This window comes from Salvelinus namaycush, chromosome 35 (assembly GCF_016432855.1).
Source record: "Salvelinus namaycush isolate Seneca chromosome 35, SaNama_1.0, whole genome shotgun sequence".
In the NCBI taxonomy this organism is placed as follows: domain Eukaryota; kingdom Metazoa; phylum Chordata; class Actinopteri; order Salmoniformes; family Salmonidae; genus Salvelinus; species Salvelinus namaycush.
In genome coordinates, this window is record NC_052341.1 from 17,789,558 (window position 1) to 17,805,787 (window position 16,230).

The window sequence follows — 16,230 nt, forward strand, 5'->3', positions numbered from 1 at the left end:
CGGACGGAAGCCACTCCTCAGTAAAAGGCACATAACAGCCCACTTGGAGTTTGCCAAAAGGCACCTACAGACTCTCAGACCATAAGAAACAAGATTCTCTGGTCTGATGAAACCAAGATTGAACTCTTATGCCTGAATGCCAAGCGTCAAGTCTGGAGGAAATCTGGCACCATCCCTACGGTGAAACATGGTCGTGGCAGCATGATGCTGTGGGGATGTTTTTCAGCAGCAGGGACTGGGAGACTAGTCAGGATTGAGGCAAAATGAACGGAGCAAAGTACAGAGAGATCTAGCAGCATTGTAAAAACAAAGGGTGGGTGTCAATGGAAATAGTCAGGGTGGCCATTGATTAATTGTTCAGCAGTCTTATGGCTTGGGGGTAGATGCTGTTAACGAGCCTTTGGACTTAGACTTGGCGCTCTGGTACTGCATGCCGAGAACAGTCTATGACTTGGTTGACTGGAGTCTTTGACAATTTTTTGGGCCTTCCTCTGACACCGCCTAGTATATAGGTCCTGGATGACAGGAAGCTTGACCCAAGTGCCAATTCTTTTCAGTCTCTTGAGGGGGAATAGGCATTGCCATGCCCTCTTCACCACTGTCTTGGTGTGTTTGGACCATGATAGTTTGTTGGTGATGTGGACATCAAGGATCTTGAAACTCTCAACCCGCTCCACTTCAGCCCCGTCGATGTGAATGGGGGCCTGTTCGGCCCTCCTTTTCCTGTAGTCCACGATCAGCTCCTTTGTCTTGCTTACTTTGAGGGAGAGGTTGTTGTCCTGGCACCACACTGCCTGGTCTCTGAAGTCCTCCCTATAGGCTGTCTCATCGTTGTCGGTGATCACGCCTACCACTGTTGTGTCGTCAACAAACTTAATGATGGTGTTGGAGTTGTGCTTGGCCACGCAGTCATGCGTGAACAAGGAGTACAGGAGTGGACTAAGTACGCACCCCTGAGGGGCCCCCGTGTTTAGGATCAGCGTGGCAGCTGTGTTGTTGCCTACCCTTACCACCTGGGGGCGGCCCGTCAGGAAGTTCACGATCCAGTTGCAGAGGGAGGTGTTAGTCCCAGGGTCCCTAGCTTAGTGATGAGCTTTGTGGACATTATGGTGTTGAACGCTGAGCTGTAGTCAATGAACAGTAGTCTCACATAGGTGTTCCTTTTGTCCAAGTGGGAAAGGGCACTGTGGAGTGTGGTTGATATTGCGTCATCTGTGGATCTGTTGGGGCGGTATGCGAATTGGAGTGGGTCTATGGTTTCCGGGAAGATGGTGTTTATGTGAGCCATGACCAGCTTTTCAAAGCACTTCATGGCTGCTGAAGTGAGTGCTACGGGGTGGTAGTCATTTAGGCAGGTTACCTTTGCTTTCTTGGGCACAGGGACTATGGTGGTCTGCTTGAAACATGTAGGTATTACGGACTCGGTCAGGGAGAGATTGAAGATGTCAGTGGAGACACTTGCCAGTTGGTCCGCACATGCTCTGAGTACACGTCCTGGTAATCCATCTGGCCCCGCGGCCTTGTCAATGTTGACCTGTTTAAAGGTATTGCTCACATCGACTACAGAGAGCGTGGTCACACAGTCATCTGGAACAGCTGGTGCTCTCGTGCATGCTTCAGTGTTGCTTGCCTCGAAGCAAGCATAAAAGGCATTTAGCCCATCTGGTAGGCTCCCATCACTGGGCAGCTCACTGCTGGGTTTACCTTTGTAGTCCATTAATAGTTTGCAAGCCCTGCCACATCCGACGAGAGTCAGAGCCACTTGGAAGACCCACTTGCGACCAAGCTTTAACTTCCTGACTGATGTTGCTTCAATATAGCTACATAATTTTCCTTCCTCATGATGCCATCTATTTTGTGAAGTGCACCAGTACCTCCTGCAGCAAAGCACCCCCACAACATGATGCTGCCACCCCCGTACTTCACGGTTGGGATGGTGTTCTTCGGCTTGCAAGCTCCCCCTTTTTCCTCCAAACATAACGATGGTCATTATGGCCAAATAGTTCTATTTTTGTTTCATCAGACCAAAGGACATTTCTCCAAAAAGTACGATATTTGTCCGCATGTGCAGTTGCAAACCGTGGTCTGGCTTTTTTATGGCGGTTTTGGAGCAGTGGCTTCTTCCTTGCTGAGCTGCCTTTCAGGTTATGTCGATATAAGACTCGTTTTACTGTGGATATAGATACTTTTGTACCTGTTTCCGCTAGCATCTTCACAAGGTCCTTTGCTGTTGTTCTGGGATTTGCACTTTTTGCACCAAAGTACGTTCATCTCTAGGAGACAGAACGCGTTTCCTTCCTGAGTGGTATGATGGCTGCATGGTCCTATGGTGTTTATACTTGCGTATTATTGTTTGTACAGATGAACGTGGTACCTTCAGGCGTTTGGAAATTGCTCCCAATGATGAACCAGACTTGTGCAGGTCTACCATTTTTTTCTGAGGTCTTGGCTGATTTCTTTTGATTTTCCCATGATGTCAAGCAAAGAGGCACTGAGTTTGAAGGTAGACCTTTAAATACATCCACAGGTACACCTCCAATTGACTCAAATTATGTCAATTAGCCTATCAAATGCTTCTAAAGCCATGGCATAATTTTCTGGAATTTTCCAAGCTGTTTAAAGGCATAGTCAACTTAGTGCATGTAAACTTCTGACCCACTGGAATTGTGATACAGTGAATTATAAGTGAAATAATCTGTCTGTAAACAATTGTTGGAAAAATGACTTGTGTCATGCACAAAGTAGACGTCCTAACCGACTTTTCCAAAACTACAGTTTGTTAACAAGAAATTTGTGGAGTGGTTGAAAACCGAGTTTTAATGACTCCGACCTAAGTGTATGTAAACCTCCGACTTCAACAGTATACTTAAAGGGGCAATCTGAGATTGGTATATCAACTGGGGACGACGCCGTCGATGCACTTATTAATAAAGCCGGTGACTGAGGTGGTGTACTCCTCAATATGCCATTGGATGCATCCCGGAACATATTCCAATCTCTGCTAGCAAAACAGTCCTGTAGCGTAGCATCCTCATCATCTGACCACTTCCGTATTGAGCGAGTCACTGGCACTTCCTGCTTTAGTTTTTGCTTGTAAGCAGGAATTAGCAGGATAGAACTATGGTTAGATTTACGAAATGGAGCCTCCCGAGTGGCTCAGCGGTCTAAGGCACTGCATCACAGTTCAGACACGGGTTCGAACCCAGGCTGTGTCACATTTGTGCGGCTGGCTTCTGGGTTAAGCGAGCAGCGTGTCAAGAAGCAGTGCGGCTTGGCAGGATCATGTTTCGGGGGACGCATGGCTCTCGACCTTCACCTATCCCAACTCCTTAGGGGAGTTGCAGCGTTGGGACAAGACTGTAACTACCAATTGGATATCTCAAAATTGGGGAGAGAAAGGGGTCAAAGTTCCCCCCCCAAAATTGATTTGACAAATGGAGGGTGAGGGAGAGCATTGTATGCGTCTCTGTGTGTGGAGTAAAGGTGGTCTAGAGTTTTTCCCCCCCCCTTTAGTTGCACGTGACGTGCTGGTAGAAATTAGGTAAAATGGATTTAAATTTGCCTTCATTAAAGTCCCCGGCCACTAGAAGTGCCACTCACAACTTGTAGGTGTATAGTCCGTTTGTTTTTTTGATGCTAGCACTCATTCATGTGGCTGCTAGCACCATCATGAAAAGGGGCATGAGGGAAGCCCTACAATATTACGTCACAGAGTTTCTAATCCCAGAGGCGCAACATCCCGAGACTTCCGGGAACGCTTGTGAAACAGACTAAACAGACCAGGCCGGGGTTTGGGGTATTGAGAAGTCAATGAGAGAATTAATTTTCTTGAAATCGAAAGGCACAACATAGATTCGGCTCAATGTCTTTTAGTAGTTGAACATGTCATTACTCCAACCTCGTGAAAGTGACTACCTAACACGTTTTAATTTTCATGAGAAACTACTTTTTATCAAGGAGTGCTTTTGATTTGCACATGCGCATTTTGGCGCAAGACGACGGTTAGACGCAATAACTTGTTTCTACTCATGAGCTCAGTTAGCCAACGTCACAGTGACCTACAAGAGTGATCGGCAATTTCTATTGGAGAAGCAGTTTTAGCCTATCTTCATACTGTACTGTCTTTTGATTACGTTTTTCTAAGTAGTGAGTAAGCTCGGGAGCAGGCAATGATGACAAATAATCTTTAGACATTGCATTTTTCTTAAATGTATTTTGTAATTGACTAAAACAAGCAGACAACAAGTACATTGCATTATGAAAAAAAGTTTGTGCTGTGAACTAATGGGCTAATCTAGGTAACCACTGGTTGTTTTCCCCACTGGTTGTTTTCCCCACTGGTTGTTTTCCCCACTGGTTGTTTTCCCCACTGGTTGGCGGGGAAGTGTTCTTCTGATCATTCACTGTAGTTCACTGTGGGAGGAACAGTTAAACAGAGGGCATACAGAGTCAGTCTGGCTTTCACTCCTGTACTACCACTGTCACCAGCCACCACCCCCGCGTACATTCCCAGAAGCCAAGTAGTCTCCTGGCCACCCCTCCCTTCTGGGCAGCCTGGTAATGACACTAATACACTGTAAGTGGATTGGTTTGAGCCAGCCCTGGATTTCACATAAGATGTCTGAGAGCCTCTGGGTTGGAGCAGCAGGGCAGCTGTGCCTGGGGCTACTTCCCGGTCACAAGCCTATGGCAGGGGGCATGGGAACACAGTACACACACACACACCGAGTCTGAACTAAATAAAAAGAGAGAATGTCTTTCATGGTCTGGAAGAACTGAACAGTGTACAGGATCTCTTTCTAATGGCCATTTTCGTTTTAGTGCCCTCCTCTTATAACTTCACTTCTTCTTCATTTTCACACGTAGAGGAGTAAAGGACACACCTTCCTCCCTACCCCTGCATTTACCCTGCGTGGATTACCTGGGCATCCCAGGTTGATGGTAGGGGAATCTGTCCATGCAGGATGTAGCCCACTGTTTACTCCCAGCTATCTAGGCATGCCAGAGGATCAGAGCTCAGACCACCTTGTTGTGTCTGAGTGTCTTAACTGGGGACATGACCGTCATCTCTAAGGGATCAACTCCTAAGTCTTTCTGGGCAATTCAGGTAGAAAATACAGCAAATCCCTGCAGCTTTGCATCACTAAAGGATCACCCCTTGACTTCTCTGGCCTCCATTGATTTAGTCACCCTATTCTGGCAGCCATTGTGGTCAGGGCGAAATTCTAACCAGTCTAATTGGAATCACCCATTGACTGAATGAATGGCAGTAGAGGCACAATCCTGATTTTACTTATGCAAGAAAATAAAAGTAAGGCGTGATATATCAGAAATGATGTAATAGAATTATTGTCAACCTAAAATATTATCTAATTATAAATACAGTACAGTTTATACAGGTTTTATACACATTGAATAAATAGCCTCTAAATACCTATAACTTGTAAACTGTAAGCTAAATTATGTATAATTTGGTCATATATTTATTAGTGTCTCCATTCTCAGTTAAACAGTGTAAAAAGAAGATAACATGAGGTAGTTTTGTGCTATTGTCAGAGAGCTTCCTCTCCTGTTAGCTTGGCCAAATTGACAAAGTGGGTCCAGCCGCTCTCCCTCAGCAAGCTGCCATGGTACACAACCTACATGGTGAGGAGAAACAGCAGATCCAGGTACAGACAGATTTCTCTCTCTCTATCCTCCCTCTCTTCTTCTCTCTCTCTCCATCTCTCTCTCCTTCCATCCATCCCTCCCTCCGTCTGGCCAGGTCTGGTGCTGCCCATGTCTCTGTGCTCATGTCGGTGCCTGGGCTGAGGGCTGGGGGCTGGGGCACCGTTTGCAGGAGCGGCTGTCTCTGTCTCTGGCGGTGCCCAGACAAGCTGGTTGGAGGTTTGGAGCGCCCAGCCCTGTGTGCTGGAACGTGGCAGCCCGCCGGTCCCAGGGCTCCCGTCACAAGCCCATCTGCAAATCAGGCCGGCTCCGGCCAAAGCATTAAATTAAATACTTGTTTGGGCTGATTAACAAATGGGCTGTGTTTTTTTTTTCCTTCTGAAAACTAAAAACCTGATTGCGTCAAATGAACAAGAAGATGGAGGTGTGGGTTCTTAGAACGGTCTCAGGAGCTGTGACGGTGTTGGGCCGCTGAAAGTTTTTTGGTGAAGAGCTCATCTGTCGGTGGAAGTGGCCCATCGAAGTCCATTCCCAGATTCATACAGCCACCTGCCTGTCTCAGTCCACTGACAAATGAACAATTAATCTGGTCTTGTAATTGAGTGGCATACAGTATGTTGCTTTAATTGTGCAATTGGATCTGTTGGAACAGTCTCTCTCAGAACTGATTCTGTGGGTGGCTGAGCTGAATTTTTATTTCAACTGTTTGCATCGTACTGCAAAAAAACAGTATTGTGTTGAATGCAGGACATTTTCTCAATCTGCCCAAAATATAACATGGAGTATCTGCCTACAGAAGCTCATTCAAGATGTTCAGAATTTGAGCTAGCAGAGTCATTATGACCAGGGCCAGCGTTGAGAGTTTGATGGAACACTATTGGATCAGTTGAGACTGAGAGCTGGAACTATATGTGGGTGTAACTGTCCATCCCCTTCTGTTCCACCTCTGGCTACCCCCTCTACATAGTCTGGTTCCCAGTTTGGGTTAACCCTCAGTCCAGGATATTGGACCATTTGCCTCACTGCAAACCCAGCACCACAGATTGAATATTGCATTGACCAAATACAGCTACACTCACACACTAAGTGCAATCTGGTGGGACACCTATTTGTAGCATTCATTAAAGACCACCCTGTCTGTCTTAACACTCTGTTACCTTCTGGCTTAAATCCAGTACATGTGATTAATTCAAAAGCTAGACATCTCCCTCTCAGTGACTTCATGCAATTAACTGTGTCACGCCCACTCTTCCGTCTGGTAGCAAATGTCTATACTTACATTTATGTCTTGTTTTGATCAGGAATAATTTATAGGCCTAATTTATTTATCTACCAAGTGTTAGTGGTGAGATCCTGTGACAGGCTGTGTGAGCGAGTCGGAGGAGAGACCTTGCTACCTATGGTGGCTCCTGTCCCCACGGCGTACTGCATTGCATTCAGCTGCTCTCCTCCCCTCCTGTCCTCCCCTCCCACAGACCCCAGCCTCACAGAGGCATACCGGCAAAGACCTCCGTCTCCTCAAATTAACATGAGCAGGTGTTTTTCTCTGATGTGTTAATTAAGAAAAGCTGCTGTCATTATGCTTTAAGTGGATGTTACAAATAGAACATGTTGTTTATTTTCTCTTCCCGGTGTAAAAAAAAGAAGTGATCAGAGCTGTCACAGAGGCGTGCGTGTCAGCCATCGGGATGGTGGGCTAATTACCAGGAGTTAAAAACACAAAGTACACGTTTTAGGATTTTCACATCTCGTCCATTATAGAGGATTTCAGTGTGTCCATCCACACGAATGAGGCTGGAGCAGAAATGGCCTGATGCTGAAACTAAATGGAACTGAATATTGAACATAATGGTTATATTAGTATTATATGTGGAAGCGGAAGGACTAAAGAATGGTACTTTTTAGATCGTTGTTTGACTGTCGGTCTCATTGACATTTTCAATCTTCTTGCCTACAGTAAAAATCTATTGTAAAATGGAAAATATCAACAAAAATAAATTAACAAGAAGAAGAACATTTGCATATGATTGTTTGCTACTTTTTAAAAACTCCAGTCAAGTGCTATGACTTCTATCTTGGCAGACAGCAGTGTAGTACCTTCCCTCTCAAGTCAAATTCCAAACTTCTTCCATTAACAGTTACCATAGCTTCTAGTATGCACCTTACACAGTAGTTGTAATACTACAGACACCTTCCTAATATTTAGTAGCACCCCACCTTTTTTTCCTCAGAACAGCCTCAATTCGTCAGGCAAGGACACCGCAAGGTGTCGAAAGCGTTCCACAGGGATGCTGGCCCATGTTGACCCCAATGCTTCCCACAGTTATGTCAAGTTGGCTGGATGTCCTTTGGGTGGTGGACCATTCTTGATACACACGGGAAACTGTTGAGTGTGAAAAACCCAGCAGCGTTGCAGTTCTTGACACAAACTGGTGTGCCTGGCACCTACTACCATACCCCATTCAAAGGCACTTACGTGTTTTGTCATGCCCATTCACCCTCTGAATAGCACACATACACAATCCATGTCTCAAGGCTTAAAAATCCTTCTTTAACCTGTCTCCTCCCCTACATCTACACTGATTGAAGTGGATTTTTACAGGTGACATCAATAAGGGATCATAGCTTTCATCTGGATTCACCTGGTCAGTCTATGTCCTGGAAAGAGCAGGTGTTCTTAATGTTTTGTCCACTCAGTGTATGTTAAAAAAGCAGATGTGCTGCCTATGCTCTCCAGTATCCTGTGTTGAACCCGGTGCTGTGCGTATGATGTAGCGCTGTGTGCTGAGATGTTGACACCCTTGTAATCCTGCTGTTGGTTATTAGATGGAGCAGGCTGTTGCACCAGAAGTTTTGTTTGGTAATGCGGGATAACCAGCTGCTTAGCAGATGTTGTTTTTTTGCTGCTGCCGCCCGGGAGGGTTAAAGGTGTCTGCTCTGGCCCCCTGATGGAGATTTGACCTCCCTCTCTACAGGGCTAGCCTAAATCCCGGGGTAGGAGGATAGGGGTCCCCCAGTCTAACCCAAAATGAGGCACATGATCGTTGGGGAGTGATTTCAGCCCTGAGATCGTAAACATGTTTTTATCATTTTGATCATGTTAATCCCAAAACATAGCAAAGCCATATGATGAGAGTCTAAAAGCTATTGATGTGAATGGATATTGAAACAGTAGCCACTTTAGAATGATACTGATTATAGGGGTTAAGCTGTGTTACTGCACTTTAATGTAAAAACAATCATGTCTGCACTAAAAATAATTGCGCATAGAGCTCAAAGAGCCAACAACTTTTTAAACCTGTTCCATAAAACCATTTAAAAATGTATTAAGTGGTTTTAACTGCTTTATGAGTGCATACCTTACTGTTTTTGAATCTATGGACTGGCAGATTTCATGCACTAACAAAAACTCTCTCTCTCTCTTATTCTACAGGAGAATATATCAAGAACTGGAGACCACGCTACTTCCTGCTGAAAACGGACGGCTCGTTCATAGGTTACAAAGAGAAGCCACAGGACGCAGACCTACCCTATCCCCTTAATAATTTCTCTGTTGCAAGTGAGTCATCCACTGTGCTGGCTTCTAGTACGTCAATTCATCTAAATCAATAATATGCTACAGCGATAAGTAGGCCTAGATGATTTTGACAATTTCGTTTTATTTATTTAACCTCTTTAACTAGAAAGTCCCATTGAGGTCATGAGGCCTCTTTCCCAAGGGATACCTACAGTTGAAGTCAGAAGTTTACATACACCTTAGCCAAATACATTTAAACTCAGTTTTTCACAATTCCTGACATTTAATCCTAGTAAAAATTCCCTGTCTTAGGTCTGTTAGGATCACCACTTTATTTTAAGAATGTGAAATGTCAGAATAATAGTAGAGAGAATGATTTATTTCAGCTTTTATTTATTTCATCACATTCCCAGTGGGTCATAAGTTTACATACACTCAATTAGTATTTGGTATCATTGCCTTTCAATTGTTTAACTTGGGTCAAATGTTTCGGGTAGCCTTCTACAAGTTTCCCACAATAAGTTGGGTGAATTTTGGCCCATTCCTCCTGACAGAGCTGGTGTAACTGAGTCAGGTTTGTAGGCCTCCTTGCTCGCACACGCTTTTTCAGTTCTGCCCACACATTTTCCATAGGATTGAGGTCAGGGCTTTGTGATGGCCACTCCAATACCTTGACTTTGTTGTCCTTAAGCCATTTTGCCACATTTTGGAAGTATGCTAGGTGTCATTGTCCATTTGGAAGTCCCATTTGCGACCAAGCTTTAACTTCCTGACTGATGTCTTGAGATGTTGCTTCAAAATATCCACATAATTTTCCTACCTCATGATGCCATCTATTTTGTGAAGTGCACCAGTGCCTCCTGCAGCAAAGCACCCCCACAACATGATGCTGCCACCCCCGTGCTTCACGGTTGGGATGGTGTTCTTCGGCTTGCAAGCCTCCCCCTTTTTCTTCCAAACATAACGATGGTCATTATGGCCAAACAGTTCTATTTTTGTTTCATTAGACCAGAGGACATTTCTCCAAAAAGTACGATCTTTGTCCCCATGTGCTTTTGCAAACCGTAGTCTGTTTTTTTTTATGGCGGTTTTGGAGCAGTGGCTTCTTCCTTGCTGAGCGGCCTTTCATGTTATGTCGATATAGGACTCGTTTTACTGTGGATATAGATACTTTTGTACCTGTTTCCTCCAGCATCTTCACAAGGTCCTTTGCTGTTGTTCTGGGATTGATTTGCACTTTTTGCACCAAAGTACGTTGATCTCTAGGAGACAGAAGGTCGCCTCCTTCCTGAGCGGTATGACGGCTGCGTGGTCCCATGGTGTTTATACTTGCGTACTATTGTTTGTACAGATGAACATGGTACCTTCAGGCATTTGGAAATTGCTCCCAAGGATGAATCAGACTTGTGGAGGTATACAATTTTTTTTCTGAGGCCTTGGCTGATTTCTTTTGATTTTCCCATGATGTCAAGCAAAGAGACACTGAGTTTGAAGGTAGACCTTGAAATACATCCACAGGTATGCCTCCAATTGACTCAAATTAGGTCAATTAGCCTATCAGAAGCTTCTAAAGCCATGACATCATTTTCTGGAATTTTCCAAGCCGTTTAAAGGCACAGTCAACTTAGTGTATGTACACTTCTGACCCACTGGAATTGTGATACAGTGAATTATAAGTGAAATAATCTGTCTAAACAATTGTTGGAAAAATTACTTGTGTCATGCACAAAGTAGATGTCCTAACTGACTTGCCAAAACTATAGTTTGTTAACAAGAAATTTGTGGAGTGGTTGAAAAACAAGTTTTAATGACTCCAACATAAGTGTATGTAAACTTCCGACTTCAACTGTATACTTAAAGGGGCAATCTGAGATTGGTATATCAACTGGACTTTTAAATTAATGATATACATGTACACCCATTGATTCTTGAAGAAGATACATTATAAATGACATCAAAACCCTAAATATAAGCTTGTTTTACTCCACCTCAAAGCCTCAAAACATGGTCAAAAGTATAATTTAGATCTCATGGATAGTTCATCCTTGCATCCATATGTTTCTCTATGAATTTGAAAGTTTTTACATTTCTCCAGCCCCATCCCTCAGCTGTTTACCAAAACAACTAGACATAAGCTGATAGCCACTAAGCTGGTGGAAACATTTGACTCCTTGGCACAGTTCCTACAACAAAGGCCACAGTAATTACATGGACATGAAACAACTACAACAGTTTCCTATTGTCCCAACACACAACAGAACTGACAATGGCCTCAGATTTGCCTTATGATTGGCTGCTGGATAGTTTTTCAAGGGGAAAGAAAGGACAGTTTAAGAGGGTGGGTCCATCCATCAATTCATCCGGCCTTGCTGTGTTACCACTTGGACACATGTAGGGAGCTTTCTTTCTTTCTCTCTCACTCTCTCTCTCTCCTCTCTCACTCTCTCCTCTCTCACTCTCTCACTCTTGCTTTCTCTCTCTCCATCCGTCAGGAAGCTAGCGCGGCCAGGTTTTAATCTAAAGGCTGGGGGAGAGAGGGTGGCCATACATCCGGCCCCGGCTGGCTTGGCAGCACTACAGTATTGCCACATCTGTTGTCCAAAGCTGGGAGGCCAGGTGGTGCTGGGACGCTGGCTGCTGTAGTCAAATGGGCCAGTGAAATGGAATGGTGCAGCCCCGCCTGCCTGCCTGTCTGTCCGTCCCAAGCGTGGGGAGAGATACTGTCACTGACAGACAGACAGACAGACAGAGCCTGAGACACTCCCTGCCTGCCTGCCTACTTGCCTGCCTGACCAACAGGCTACAGTCTAATGTCAAACACTGCCTGACCAACAGGCTACAGTTTAATGTCAAACACTGCCTGACCAACAGGCTACAGTCTAATGTCAAACACTGCCTGACCAACAGGCTACAGTCTAATGTCAAACACTGCCTGACCAACAGGCTACAGTCTAATGTCAAACACTGCCTGACCAACAGGCTACAGTCTAATGTCAAACACTGCCTGACCAACAGGCTACAGTCTAATGTCAAACACTGCCTGACCAACAGGCTAGAGTCTAATGTCAAACACTGCCTGACCAACAGGCTACAGTCTAATGTCAAACACTGCCTGACCAACAGGCTACAGTCTAATGTCAAACACTGCCTGACCAACAGGCTACAGTCTAATGTCAAACACTGCCTGACCAACAGGCTACAGTCTAATGTCAAACACTGCCTGACCAACAGGCTACAGTCTAATGTCAAACACTGCCTGACCAACAGGCTACAGTCTAATGTCAAACACTAAGTATGTCTCAGATAACTCACCTAAATGACTAGAAAACAATGCTATGGTCCCTGATGAATATTTTCCTTCTCCAGAGCCCCATGTTTCTAATATATACCACTTGTTAATTACATTTCAATATAGTTTGGTAAATTGAAGTACATGAATACGTGGAGAGTTCAAATGAGGATAGAATGTTATATAACAAGAATGCAAACTGATGAACTAATAGTGACAGTAGTGTAGGTGGTGGCCCTATCCCACTAGGGATTTCAGAATAGGGAAATGAATCTGAATGCATATTACAGTAACACTCCAATATAAATGCCTATTGATTGATGGCAGTACAGTTGCTGGAGCTCTCTCCTAGTATGTTTAGCTGAAGCAAAACAATCTCCTCTGTCTGTATTCCCCCTTAAATGACTATGTTGTGTCCAGCGCTACTACCTACTGGAACTCCGTCATGACCTTGTTTTCTCTGCGCTCAGTGGGAGACTCCATTTTATTAGCGGAGCAGGAAGAAAGAGGTAGAGTGCGCCTGCGACCTTAGCCGTGTCGTCATTAACCTTCCCGCCTATATTTAGGCCGTCCCGCCGTTTGGTGGCGGCAGAGATGAGGCCAGCTGAGGGAGGGAAGTCATTACCTACTGGCACGTACAGGCTCAACACTCTGTTTCAGCTGTCATCTGACTGAACATTGTCCCCAATAGCTGCTGTAGCGGTGACAGTGGAGCACATTGCAAAACTTTTCCACAGTTGGCTTGAAGCCCCATCTGGCTGTGTGTGTTCCTGCATGGAATGAGACAGCTTTAACTTGGTGCGAAGTGTTGTGTTTGCTGCAGTACAGTCCATCTACATTGAGTGTACAAAACATTAGGAACACCTGCTCTTTCCAGGACAGACTGACCAGGTGAATCCAGGTGAAAGCCATGATCCCTTATTGATGTCACCTGTTAAATACACTTCATTCAGTGTAGATGAAGGGGAGGAGACGGGTTAAAGAAGGATTTTTAAGCCTTGAGACAATTGAGACATGGATTTTGTATGTGTCATTCAGAGGGTGAATGGGAAAGACAAAATATTTAAGTGCCTTTGAACGGGGTATGTTAGTAGGTGCCAGACGCACCGGTTTGTGTCAAGAACTGCAAAGCTGCTGGGTTTTTCACGCTCAACAGTTTCCCGTGTGTATCAAGAATGGTCCACCACCCAAAGGACATCCAGTCAACTTGACAACTGTGGGAAGCATTGGGGTCAACATGGGCCAGCATCCCTGTGGAACGCTTTCGACACCATGTAGAGTCCATGCCCCGACGAATTGAGGCTGTTCTGAGGGCAAAAGGGGGGTGGAACTCAATATTAGGAAGGTGTTCTTAATGTTTGGTATACTCAGTGTATGTACATAACCAATAACAAAGCTAACCTACTCTTTCATCACAATTAACTAGTATCAACAGCAACTAGTGATTGGGGAAAAAATCTTTACAGTTACATAATGCAATATTATTTTTGGATGACATTATATTGATATTTGACTCCCAAGTATTGATTTGTAAATGTTTTAATTTAGTTTTAGTTTTATTAGCTACTGTAGGTAGCGTTAGCTAGCGGTAATCGGCTGTACCTATGCCAAAACTCCTGTATTTCTCATCCTATAACTTGTTCCCCATCTTTAAAAAAAAAAAAAAAATAGTAAGCCAACACATTATTTGCACTTTTATTTCAAAACGAATTTCCTCATGGCTCTCTATTGTCCCTTTACAGCAGACACTATAGTGAGCAATATGTTTGGAACATCAAATCGCAATAAGATCGCAGTATCAAATTGCTATACATTGAGAATTGTGAGAATCACGGTACATATCATATCGGCACCTAAGTATCGTGATAATATCGTATCATGAAGTCCCTGGCAATTCCCAGCCCTATCAGCAACTGAAGCTCAGACACAACATTTGACATCTAGTAAATCTGAATATTCACAGACGCTTCTCTATCTGTCCTCTCTGTCTCAGAATGCCAACTGATGAAGACAGAACGACCAAAGCCCAACACATTCATCATCAGATGTCTACAATGGACCACCGTCATAGAGAGGACCTTCCATGTGGACACGCCAGAGGAAAGGTAGGCTCAGTCCTTAGTCTGCTTATCTATGGCCAACTGACTGCTTTTCCTCTACCCAGTACGTCTATGAAAACAGTACGTCTATGAAAACAGTACGTCTATGAAAACAGTACGTCTATGAAAACAGTACGTCTATGAAAACAGTACGTCTATGAAAGCAGTACGTCTATGAAAGCAGTACGTCTATGAAAGCAGTATGTCTATGAAAACAGTACGTCTATGAAAACAGTACGTCTATGAAAGCAGTACGTCTATGAAAGCAGTACGTCTATGAAAGCAGTATGTCTATGAAAGCAGTACGTCTATGAAAACAGTACGTCTATGAAAAGTCATAGTGTAGCTCTCAAGTCAGGAGGTCATGTAAAACTGAGATAAATTGTTCACCTGTTCTATTTTAATTGATGGTTTACTATGATAATCTATAAGAGGGCTGGTCAACTTTGATGGGAGTGGGGCCACAAAAACATATGAACTCATCATGAGGGGCTGCAGTGACTCGCTGGTCTGCGTATCCACATCCATACCTACACATGTAGTCAGAGTCGGCCTTAGCCTTTTGGGGGCCCTCCTGCCAGCGGATAGAAGAAATTGAAGAATCCTGCAATTCTACAAATTTTGCCATAGGGTGGATAGAAATGTTTGCAGTTTTGAATATGATATCTGAGTGAGAATGACTAACAAAATCAATGGGGTTCCCCGGTCAAAAATTTGACCATGATTACTACATGTTTAGATAGCAGGGTAGACTAACTTACCAATCTAAAAATGTTTAGCTGACATGGCTAATTGACATAACAAGACAGAAAATGCTGATACACAACCAATTTTCGAAATTGCACCTTGTGTATTCTACCTCACAACATTAAGTTGAGACCCCGACTGAGTTCCCTCCTCCCAAAAATGAAATTGATCTGCGGTGGCGGGCCGCCAGTTGCCCATCACTGGCCTATAATATGACTATGAAATGACTTTATACTAAATGGTATTTCAGAGATAATTTTGTGTGAACGTTTTCTGCGACAAACATATTTGTCCTCAGTTTCAAATCCATTTGAAATTAGAGCAGTGTGTCATTTAACAAAGATGGATAGAAAACACAGATCATACATGCTCCATTTACCGTTCCAGTAAAACCAACCAGGTGATCAGCAGAGGGGGTTGTGGGGGGTTTGTATGTAGGCTAGAAAAGAGACCTTTCAAGTATAGTAGCACTGGCATAAATTCTCCAGCTGCTCTTCTTCTCGGAAATTGAGATGTTTATCTCTCTCCAGAAAGAACAGTGTTTGCCCATAAGACTTAAGATAATAAGCTGTGCCTGTTCACAGTTGGCACACACAGACGATCCTCTCTTCTGTCTCTGGGGAACGGGCAACTGCAGGCAGCGACCTGTGAGAGTGAGCTACGGAGCAGAGCTGGGTAGAGGAAGTAGCACTGGCAGATGTTATGGTCTTAAACTCTACTTTCTGCTGGTGAAGTGAAGAGAATTTGAGTTTGAGCTGTAGCCTCACTAGACAGGCCAGGGGGTTGAGGGGAAGTGCAGCCAGCGGTTAAGAGGAAAGGTTAAACGTATTTTCCAGTTCCTGTCTTAAACCTTACAGCCACTGTACTGTACTGTGTCTCTGGCTGGCTGGCAGCAACTTTTACTGTACTGT

At 44.2% G+C, this 16,230-nt stretch overlaps 1 protein-coding gene across 1 annotated transcript in view; it reads left to right on the forward strand.

Moving 5' to 3' along the window:
- Positions 1 to 16,230, forward strand: part of akt3a (v-akt murine thymoma viral oncogene homolog 3a) — a 75,457-nt gene that overhangs the window by 40,981 nt on the left and 18,246 nt on the right. The window contains exons 3-4 of the mRNA XM_038974635.1: positions 9,101 to 9,226; positions 14,467 to 14,578. Of these exons, the coding sequence (XP_038830563.1) occupies positions 9,101 to 9,226; positions 14,467 to 14,578 (238 nt within the window). The remainder of the gene's footprint in view (positions 1 to 9,100; positions 9,227 to 14,466; positions 14,579 to 16,230) is intronic.